Here is a 12,155-nt window from a genome sequence, read left to right on the forward strand (position 1 = left end):
CACCCTCTTGTTTACATACCATCGACGCAAGTAATTTGCCCAGTACCATGCTCTGTCAATCATATCTTCCATTTTGCATCCTAGGCATTTGCATTGTTTATCTCTTCTAACACAACCCATCTTTTCCCTTTCCGCCTTTTCTTTTGCTGCCTCTTCCTCATACATTTGAATCCTCACAACATTTGCATGACGATCGAAAGCATCAGTTACATCGATAGACCAGTCATAGGACTCATCATCATATGTAACTGTTAAAGCCTTTGATGACTCATCCACAATAGGAACATTGACTGTATTTTTCGATTCACGCTTCTGATTATGAAATGGGTTATGGAATCCTTGCTGCTTTGGTTTAGTGCAGTTTCGCTTGAAATGACCCAACTCGTGACAATTGTGACACCTTACTTTGTTCATGTCAAAGCCAAACTTGGTATTCTTGCTCACACCCAAGTTTTTCTCACCAGTCTTTTCAATGCATTTCTTTGCCCTACGAATTACACTTCCCTTAGCCCATAGAATGTTCATTTTCTCCATCTCATTTTCATCTATCTAATCGTAGTCTTCTTGTTCCAAATGACTGTTACCAATTCTACCATGTAGCAAATCGTTGTAAGAATTCACTACCATAGAAACTAACGCCATATCCTCCTCAACTCCCTTAATTGTACGCAAGCGAATATTCTCTGTTCACAAAACCTCAGTACTTGCCTCCTTGTTTGAAGTTGTTTGATAAAGAACACTTTGAGGTGCTGGAGTGACATAACATGACGTTATTTTCTCTGTATTTGAAGTAAAGGCTATTTGTGGTTGGGCGTGCTTCTTCTCAGCTGAACCAATTTCTGGTGCTTTATACTTCACAGGATTCTGAACAGTCTCTAACCTCTTCAATCTCTCTTGAAACTCGAGCTCCTTTGCCTGTAGCTTAGTAACAAACGCACTCCAATAATTATCCATGATAGCAAAGGACCTCTCAATTTCAAAAATCATTGGATCCCACTTAATCGGTAGTCCCTCACGAAAGCACTGTACTAGCTTCTTAGTTGGAAAAACAATATCAACACATTTAAGTTCGGTCAACAGGTGACGATATCTAGCAACAATATCTTTTAAAGATTCATCGGGCTGAACAGCAAAATTCTTCCACTCTTTCTTCAGAACCTTACCTTTTGTTTTTCTATACTCAGCTGTCCCCTCATTTCCACTTTCTAGAGCATTCCACAAAGCATAAGTTGTTAAATGCGTTTCAAACTGATAGAATATTTCCTTAAACAGTGCTTGAGTAAGATGGCTGTATGCTTTGCACTCAAGATTATAATCTTCACCCTCACCTGCAGACAGTTCCATGGGTGTCTTTGTTTCCCCATGATCCTTAGTCGGAAAAACATATTCTACCTTCAAGAAGTTATACAACTTAGAGTCAATTCCGTTTAGCGAAATCAAAAACCTAGGTTTCCATTCTGCAAAATCATCCAAAGATTCAAGCCTAGGTACTCGATAAGAACTACCAATCTCATTTTCTGTCTTCAATAAGTGATGTAGACCTGACGACGAAGCACCTACAAGAGCTGATTGCGTTTCAGAAGATTGACATTGTAACCGTACGGTTGCACTATACGGTTGCAGAAGTTTATACGGTTGTATTACACGGATGCAAAATTTGACACTGATGTAAGTTACACGGTTGCAAAATTTGACACTGATGTAAGTTACACGGTTGCAAAGTGTAACCAGATAAAGTAATACGGGTGTAAGGTATAACCGGACGGATGCAGAGTATACCCATACGGTTGTAAAGTTATACGGTTGTGGTTTAAACGGGTGAAGATTACACGGATGCAATGAGTATCCGTGCGGTTGTGGTATTCGGTTGAATTATCCGTGCGGTTACAGAGTGTAACCGTGCGGTTGTATGCTTGGTCGAATCTAGGCAGAAAACTGCACAGAAACTAGGGTTTATGGTTTTGGTCGATCTAGCACTAAATCTGGAACAAAATCACTGATTGTTTTACGTCCAAAATATAGTTATTGACCAGATTAACACTTTTACTTACCAAAAACACGAATCAACACGCAAAAAATTATGATTTTAAGTGGGTTTTAGCATAAAACACTAAAAACACAATTTATAAAATGATTTAGACAAAACCGAGCGTTTAATCAATCACACAAGCTCTGATACCACTTGTAGGATCGTGTAAACAGGATTAAACGATCTTAGATTCAATAATGAGTGCGAAAAATCTCGTTATTGGGTTTTATACTCAAAATCCAATGTAAACCTTTGATCTTAATGACAAAATCGATCGACTATATTGAATGCTAGAACACCTGGGTATCGAATTGTACGTGTAGGATAGGTTAGGATTCGTAACCCTAACAATGAACCCTTAATACCCATTAAATACACACAGCACGTTGCAACCGTGCGGTTGCACCTTGCAACCGTGAGGTTGCACCTTGCAACCGTGCGGTTGCATGTCTAACCGTACGATTGCATTCCTGCAACCGTGCGGTTGCATGCCAGCAGAGAAAGTTAAACAATAAAGTACTTTAACTTGATTATAATGAACTCGGGGACTAAATATGCACCAACAGTTTCCATGACCACCTTATCAGATGTGGATTGGTCGTAGTGGAAGAAGATATTGCGATTGTGAGGCCCCCTCGTGTGAAGATTTTTGTAAATCGTGGTACGTTTTGAATATAGATGTTTCAAGAAGTTTACTTGGTGAAGCTAATCCGAGGTTAAGAAAGAAGATGAATGCCACTTTGGGTACTTATAAGCTTAAAGATCACAATGATGATGGTTCTTCGGTTAACGGGAAAGGTAATATGTCCGTGGAAGCTCTAGCGACATTCGATGAAATGATGAGACGTTTGGCCGAGGAGAGCGTACCTGGTAATAGATCCGCCAATGTATTATCTTACAAGATAGAGAATCGGTTCGGGAAGAAAATTTTGAAAGAGACGGTTAATGGTAAGTTGAAGATGGCAGGACCTAGCGGTTGATAGGTTGGGTTTATCTCAGGTTTATTCGTTTTCTTTTTTCTGTTTGTTGATTTCGCTTTGTTCGTGTTAGTTATTATCGTGTTGTATTCGGTTTAGTATTGTTTTTAAGTTTTTCGGGTTGTTAGAGGAGGATCGCTTATAGATGGTTGCTTTCTTGGTGCGAGCTTCCCCGTTTTTCCCATTATTTTGTATTTTAGTTTTTTTTTGCCGAAAAATAAAAAAATCAGGCGTGTTTTTGTTTTGAAGCTATATCTTTCTAGTCATGAAGTTTTAAGGTTAAAATCAATAATGATAAAACATGACATAGTTAGAAGCCTTCTTCTACTTGTCATCTTCACATGAAGTTAACTTCGTGTGATTATTTGTTTCATAGAATGATGATGGGGATATGATCTAGCTACATGTATGATGCATACATGCACAAACTAATAGCATCTTTTGTTTCTCATCCACTCACTAGAGGCAAGATGTTACATCTCTACTTTATTTTGTACATAATTTAGTGGTAGGATATATCATCTCTTTAAAAAAGTTCTAAAGTTTTCGTTATTGGGGTTACCGCCGGTTGGGTAACACGTCAAAATGGATTCGGGTCAAAACGTGTAAGTTTATACATTCTGAAATGAGTTTGGTAGGGTGGACCAAAAACACTTTTTATTCAATATTGCAGAAGCTTCCATAATTGTCCTTTGTCCAAATCCTGGAAACACCCCTCTCTTAAATTCTTCGTCTTTTTGCCAATCGGTCGAACGGTGTGGTGGACCCAAGACGATGGATGACAATGTGGCCAGGATACAACAGCGTGAGGAGGCCGTCAGGCCACCATCAAGCGTGAACGAGCTATGGCATATGCCTTCTATCACCAAGTGCATGTAGACCCGCCTTTTTGTTGGCGTAAATCAACCGAAACCATCTATTTTTAGGCCTTAAGCTGCAAAAAAAATATCTAACTACAATGATGCAACTTACTTTTATTGTCAACTAATATAGGCAACATACTTAACTTACCAAAAAAGTATACAATTTGGTACATTTAATGTCTAACATAACAATGTTGTTGCATAATAAGTATCAGTATAAAGTTAATGTTCATTGCATTTTGTTAGGGACAAAGACTAATAATAATGTTTTTTTTAATGATTTTGTATAGTGGAGGTTGAACACAAATCGGTATTTTGGTGAAGCTTATGATATCAGTAAAGAGAGTTGCTTGTTGGAAGTGTAATTGTTAGGACTTACTAATACAATATTTAACCAACAAGATTTTATAAATTCTGGTGGAATCTGTATTTTGTATAGATTTACTTAAATTCTGAAAGCTATAAATATGATTCTAATTATTACCTACACATACTAATAGCCACCCAAGATCTTGTAGTTTCAACGTATTTGTAATGTAGTTTTGCAATTGCGTTCACACTACATCCGGTCCCTCATCTTTACCTCAATTTACACAAAGACCCCTCAAACTTACTTTTTCTTGGGGGTAAAAAGTGTAAACATACAATTTTATTAAAATAAAAAAAACTAACTCCACCCGAATTTTTAACGGGCCCTATCTTTTCGCTCGATGCGGGTTAAATTTTTCCGAGCCCACCGTTCAACTCAAAAAAATCCTACGAACACAACGGGACTAACTATACGCGAAACGGACACTAAAAAAAAACGTTCAATACCTCGGACTATATTCAATACATATACACACCTATAACACGCTCCGTTAACTATAAATACGCAACCCAAAGGCCCCGCGGCATCGCGCGAGCTCATTTTTCTAGTTCAATATCAATTATCTTTAGTATTTTTTTTTTTATTATTATTTTTGAAAAACAAGAAATTGTATTAAACTTATGCTAAAACTGTACAAGTGGTTGGGCCAAGCCCAGATAGTCCTATGGGATACAACTTAACTGATGGATATGTATAAAATTTCAATCTATATATTACAGTATAGAATTGTGCAATGATTCAGCTGAACGAGATATGCAGACAAGGAAAAATTCAGCATAGCCAACTCCAGTACAATTATTTGCAGACGAGACGTAAAATTCAGGATTGATTAGCCATTGGGGCCAATCAAGTGATGCTTGGTAACCAACTGAATTGCCAACTAATTACATTCTCTAAAATTTTGTGCACGAAATCTATATATTTAAGTATCTATAAGGCCACTTCCTATCGTAAATAAACTATTAATCCTCTTAACCTTCCACATCAGCGCCACATCAACACCAATATTCTATAACTAACTCATAACTAAACACTCCCTATAATGGCTAAAAAAATACTCCTCTTAATATACAATGTACAAGCAATAAAGCATCAAGTCCAAACAATAAAAAGTCATTGGGACCCACAATTACTATAACCAACCTTCATACTTCCGTTAAATCCATGGTGGAAGCGGGTAACTAAAGCGGGTAACTAGCTCGTGCATATGGTTCATTACGGGTAATGACGGGTAATGAGCGGGTAACGGACGGGTAACTAACCATAGGGGGTGGTCTAACATCAATGACATCCTCTCTCTCAAAGTCAGACCGTCAAATCAACTTTCATTCTCCATTTCTTTCTTACTTCCTCATCATCACACACCACTCCTAACCAACATACTCCATCCTCGTTACATACCCCACAAAATTAATTAGGTAAAGTGTTTAAGCTATAAATAAAATCCAAACCAACACATTCTCTCTCTAACATCCTTCGTCCATCCATTATAATTGAAAAAGAATAGTTTGAGGGCAAGGTCAGTGGGGGCAAGTTGAGGGCAAGGGAATGATATTGGAGCCCTCGAGGGCAAGGTGGAGGGCGTTGGTGAGGGCCGGACTGATGGGAGTGGTCTTACAATAGTAAAATATTGGTAGTACTTTATATACATTAAATACACTTTCTCAGTATAAAATATCAAGAATTCAGGCTTGCATGAATTCTTTATAGATATACTCCGTATATCAGTGGCGAATCTACCCTCTGACCCGTGGGTTCACATGACACCACTAGTTTGAAAATGTTGTGTAGAAAATACATTTTAAATATATAAGACACCATTAAATTTAACTACATGGCCCATATATTTTTCGAATTTATAGCTTTCTTTTAAACTGTATAGGACACCTATAAATTTAACTAGTTAGACCCCATATATATATTTCGAATTTGTATTTTTTTTTTTTAAGGTAAACAACCATTCAAATAGCAATACAATATAACTAGTACTGTAAAAAAAGTCGGAACTCCATTAAGTTTCGATCCTGATCGCCACTGCCGTATATGTTTGTAAATCATGTGCATATCAAAAAACACATCCCAAGATTACATTGTTAACATTATCTCATTTCTTATAGAGTAATAAGTATATTCTTGAACCTCAAAAAGTTAGATGAATAACAGAGATGTAAGTTAAAATAGTACTAAGAGATATGATGTTTATATATCGGGGTTTAAATAGAGACAAAAAGAGTATTTTTTTGTTCCAATGAGACATGAGTTGTCTTCATCATCCATAAATAAGTACCAGCAAGCTGCAAGCATGAATCAATTGTCCTTATCTTCAAACAACTCATTTTTTTTTCTTTATATTAAATTTGAAAACAACGATAATTTTATAAATAAATAAATACGGAGTAACATAAATTCATTTAATTCTAACTGATAGAGAGATTTGCAGTGTAGCTACTGTAGAGGGGACATGGATAATTAAAACTACTAAATTTTGGCATTTTTTTGTCTAAGTAGAAACAAATAAAGTTGTTTAGTTGTTCACTTGTTCCATTAACAAAATAATAATTTATGGAAATCCTTTATGTCATATTATTTTATTTACTCGTTAATAACTGTTGTTGCAATTTGAGTGATCATAACTACCTAAATACCTTTTAATGCTTTCAGGTTTATACATATATAGGTATTTATAGTGACTAAATGTTGGATCTGTAACCTAGCTTTCAATTTTACAATAAATGCAATTTTCAATGGTTGTACCAATGTACTACACACATAATTTACAAGTTATATAATATTATAAAAAAAAAAAAAACTTAATATTTTAGTATATGGATTAATTATTAAAAAGAAAAAAAATATATTGTAGTATATGGATAAATTATTTAATCACTATATACTGTTAGTATATAAACGTAGTTTGGAGTTCATTATAGCGTATTCGTGTTGATATGGACTATGTAAGTACATAGACAATCGGTTATTGGTTTCTTACGTCTAATATTGCGTTTACGATCGATTGTATGCATTTAAAGTTGATTTACTTATTGTTTGTGTAACCGCACAGATGCAGGATGCATCCGTACGGATACAAGTGCAACCAGTGGCGAAACTAGGATTTTTTTCATCGGGGGTAAAAAAATTTTTTTTAAACCGTGGTAATTTTTTTGGACAAAATTTGTAGATTTTGGGGTAAAAGTTGGAGATTTTGGGGCAAAAGTTGAAGAATTTTGGGCAAAATTTGAAGATTTTGTGGCAAAATATGTAGGTATTGTAAGATCGTTTAAGGTCCACCACTATGTACAACATATAAGCTCATGAGTTTCACATTTCTCTAAACCAATGGTGATAGAGGGAGGTTCCCATAAACTTATATAGGTACATTTGTATCTTTCATTTTTCGATGTGGGACACAATGAACCGATTAACTCCAATAATCACCCCCTTAATCGGTTCATTCCACGCTAATCTCACGGACGCGTTCAATACCATCTCTCGACTCACTCGGACCCCCGACCTCTTCCCCGGTCACGTCCACAGTCATCTCGGTTCGAACCTCCGCTATCATTCTGCACCGTCCACACATCTAGGATATAACCAGGCTCGGATACCATTTGTAGGATCGTTTAAGGTCCACCACCATGTACAACATATAAGCTCAAGAGTTTCACATTTTTCTAAAACCAATTGGTGATAGAGGGAGGTTCCCATAAACCTATAGAGGTACATTTGTATCTTTCATTTTCTGATGTGGGACACAATGAACCGATTAACTCCAACAGGTTTTGGGGCAAAAAAAATCCACCGGGGGCAAAGTCGAAAAACACAAAAATTTTACACTGAAAAAAAAAATCCACTGGGGCCGGCCTCCCCCTGCCCCTACACACTTTCGCCCCTGAGTGCAACCGCACGGTTACATGCTGCAACCGCACGGTTACACGTGTAGACCTTGTATAATGGGTATTACGGGTTCATTGTTAGGGTTACGAAACTAAACACATCCCTAGCCGTGGTTTCGATTCCCTGAAGGTTTAGAACTTTGGTTTACTGATCTATTACATCTAAAAGTCGTTTTCAATCAATTAGCAGATCATGTTAGTTGAGTTGTTTTGATATTAAACCTAATGTCGAGTTATTCCGCACTCGATATTGAAGATTAGACCGATTAATACCGTTTAATCGTTTTTACATATACGATTTACTAAAAATGTATATGATAAATTTCACATATTTACCCTTTTATAGTAACATGGGTTTATGGCAAAGACCACAAGCTAGCTAGTTCTAAAAAACATCAAACATACATTGTATGCAGCTTTTAACATTTTAGTTGCCCTAAAAATCATCCAAAAATATATCAACCTAAAATGAAATGAGGGCACATGGGTCATTCGAGATTGTGATTGTGATTAAACAAAATAACTGAACATAATTAAGCATGAATCACGGTTAAAATATTTAGACTCGTCCATTCGTTCTTCATCGCGTTCTTATTGTTGGTTTTTGATTATACAGTATATAAAATTTTGACGTCAAAGGTTTTCATTAGAGAGTTATAACAGGTGAAAAGGAATTGAAGCACATATATTGTTTCAAATTAATAACCATGCACGACACAAGACTAAAGACTTAATGAAGCAGTATTATGACCTTTATATAATTATTACACTTTGCATTACTAAAGTTGCATACCCAATGGACCATTTGGGTTAGAGTACCTGATCAATGAAATGGCCATTTTAGGAACAATAGAAGCTGAAAGATCCCATTATCATGCTTTCCTGGCTACAACCAGCAGGCTAATGTATATCAAGTGGGGTATGACCCAGTTAGTTTTTTTTATATAAAATGTTACTAAAAATTATATAGAATACCACTAAATTTATAGAGAAAACCCCCATATAATTTTAAAACTAGTGGTTTCTATGGAAGTAAGTTGCCATCCTTTAGAAAAAGTTTTTACCAAGTATCAACTCAAATTGTCTAGAACCTCATTGAGTTTTGATTCTAGAATCAGCGCTCACTAACCATGTGGAGTCCAACCAATATCAAGTATAAACCTAATAATAAGCCAAGATTAATTTTTTCTATGTTGAGTGAAGACCAAGGTACTCTATAATTTAAGGTAGCATAGACAAAGAAAAAAAAAAATTGATATTCATAGTCAAGAAATAAACAGTAAACACATAAATGTAACCCAAACAAAGTTAGAGCTTAACAGATAGCTCAATTTCAACATAAAATCTAAATCTTGAAATAAGACTGATTGAAGCTAAACTGTGTGATTATAAAACCTGAAATCAATCTCAGCTTTGTTCTTCTCAGTGTGTAGTAGCCATTTTTCATCATCGAACCTCTCAGTGAAAAGCAACAAATTACTTTTCCTGTAATTATCATCATATCATTGAAATTAGTTCAACATGTATATATAACAAGGACATAAAACCAAATAGAGTAATAAATTCACTAACCTTATTAAGAGATGATAATGATCATGAAAATGTAGATGAATTCAATGGCGAGAGTCTGAGGAAGCAGATGACGGCTTGTCAGACAAGCCGTCATCATGTTCCTCATCATCACCTTGGATTCGTGCAGGAACATTAAACCCTGAAAATGTGCCCATGTCCGAAGTGAATCCGGGCTCGGAAGATGGGTTATGAAAATTCAGGGTTTGATGCTGGTCAAAACCCACCCCACTAGAATATGAGGGTGGGTCGACCCAGGCACGAACCGAAGGTGTGTCGTTGGACTGAAGGGATTCCCTCCGAGAAATATAATTAAACAGCTGATTGTTTGTTGTGTGTGTTTGGCCATACAACAATGGCTGCAGAAACGGCGTCGTTTGTAATGGCACATATCCGCTAAAACCACCAGTCTCCGGCCAACCGGAACTATCATAATAAGCATTACTGCCATTACCATGCTCAGTTTGTTGGTGAGGTTGAAGATCCGGATCTTGAAATGATTGAAGCGAAAGCTTCAGATCTTGGTTCTGATTCAAATTATTACCTGTAAAGCTGTTATGAAACTGCATACCCGAAGAAATACTATTTTCCGGCGGCAGAGCAGATGACCCATCACCACCACCACCCATCGGAAAAAAAGATTTAATATTATCAATAGATTGAGGCATAAATTTCAAATTCTGATTGTTACCCATTTGAGAATCAACAATATCCTCATCTGGGTTGTGCTCAAAATTCAAAATTGATGTACTTGAATCAGCAGTAGGTTTCCATGGTGGCAGCTCAGCAAGTTCATCAATGGCGGATTTAGCTTTTGTAATAAGCCAGTCAACTGCTTTACTTGGTCTGTCATAACCCAACCGATCTTGAACATCATAGAATTGTATAGCAGTATGTGCCGACAACCGAACACGGCGGTCTCTTGGTCCTTTTGCTGTACACACTTTACTATGCCTATCTTTACTGCCCGTTGACCGTACAATGTGACCGCCTTCAACTGCTATAATCTCTCCACCAACAACACGCCTACTGTTTCTTAATCCAACTCGCTTCAATCTATTTGTTGTTGGTGTTGTTTTATCATCTTGCTGCTGGTTGTTAGTTAGCTGTTGGTGGTAGTTATACACGTTAAAGTTTTCTCCCATTTTTTCCGCCAACATGAGGGCATATTCAGAACAATATATTATAACAGTTCTAGATTCAAATGAAAAAACTTAAACTATTTGTTTAACTAATAAAAAAAATAATAATAATAAAAGCAGTAACTGGAAACAGTATTATTAGTTCAAAATATGCTTCACCTACTTATTAAAATACACGCTGAATGCATGGTAATTAAATCTAATAAACGCTAAAAAGGTAGAAGTTGAAAAACCTAATATGAACAGAATTGTAGTAGTAGCCTAATCCATCTTTTTTATTTTCGTGTGGTTATAAAACAGGCTTTATATATGAAGCATAATAATAGGGTAGCTGATAGTACAAGTTTACAGAGGGTGAAAATGGGGTTTTAATTAATTTGTAGGTGGTGGTGTGGTGTGGGTGGTTTGTGATGGTTGTAAACAGTAAAGGGATAATCTGGAGGGAGAAAAGGAAAAGGAAGGACGTTGCTCCATTAAGTTTGGGGCCTACATGAAAGAGAAGTTTTTTGGATGGCATTGACAGTGGTCACAAAAAGATCAACAAATTTATTAGTATTCTTTTACTACGTTAGTATTCTTTTAGTACGTTCTAATTAGATAGTCCTATTTTTTCATTTTAAGATGTTCTAAATTAATAGTCTATTTTTATAAATAGAAAGAAAAGATGATATTTGATTGGTGGATCTGGAGAGAGAAAATATTTCATTGGTGGATAAATGAAGTTAGTGAAATTTCCTAAAACTGTGTGCCCTTTTTGTCTGTGGACTATTAAATTGGGATGGAGGGAGTAGTATATTATCGTGTACAGCTCTTAGACTATGGATAATGGTGATTGTGACGTGAAGTAAGTAAGGTACATTTTTTGTGCCAAGTCAATGACCGGATCATGATAGGAAAAAGGAGGAGTTGTAATGGGAACTTTTGTCAAAAGATGATACTGATGTGACATTTAATTTTGATTTTGATTTTCTTTTTCTATTTATTTGTTATTTAAATAAAATAATTAAATTGAATATATTTAATATAGTTAATAATTAAAAATAAGAGTACCTAAACTTAAAATTAAACACAAAAATAAAAATAAAAAGTGCATAAACTTAAAAAATGACATAAAATTAAATAAAACATAAGCTTAATCGTCATTGTTGTCGTCATTTTCATCTTCCTCTTCATCTTCGGACGACGAAATTTGGATGATATCTTTAAATTGCTTACGAATCCATTCTTGTAGCCTTTGAACCCTTTTTTGTCTTACCATTTTAACCCTTCGGTGTCAGTTTTTAAGAATCTAGGTCCCATGCGCAGCTTGTTG

General features: G+C 35.8%; 1 protein-coding gene across 1 annotated transcript; it reads right to left on the minus strand.

Moving 5' to 3' along the window:
* Positions 1 to 9,288: 9,288 nt before the first annotated feature.
* On the minus strand, positions 9,289 to 11,335 carry LOC139886073 (transcription factor TCP4-like). Its single transcript, XM_071869815.1, has 2 exons — positions 9,705 to 11,335; positions 9,289 to 9,617 (listed from the first exon to the last, which is right to left on the minus strand). The coding sequence occupies exon 1, from the start codon at positions 10,859 to 10,861 to the stop codon at positions 9,746 to 9,748; it is 1,116 nt and encodes a 371-aa protein (XP_071725916.1). The 5' UTR covers positions 10,862 to 11,335; the 3' UTR covers positions 9,289 to 9,617; positions 9,705 to 9,745.
* Positions 11,336 to 12,155: the final 820 nt, after the last annotated feature.

This window comes from Rutidosis leptorrhynchoides, chromosome 1, assembly GCF_046630445.1.
Source record: "Rutidosis leptorrhynchoides isolate AG116_Rl617_1_P2 chromosome 1, CSIRO_AGI_Rlap_v1, whole genome shotgun sequence".
Lineage (NCBI taxonomy): Eukaryota > Viridiplantae > Streptophyta > Magnoliopsida > Asterales > Asteraceae > Rutidosis > Rutidosis leptorrhynchoides.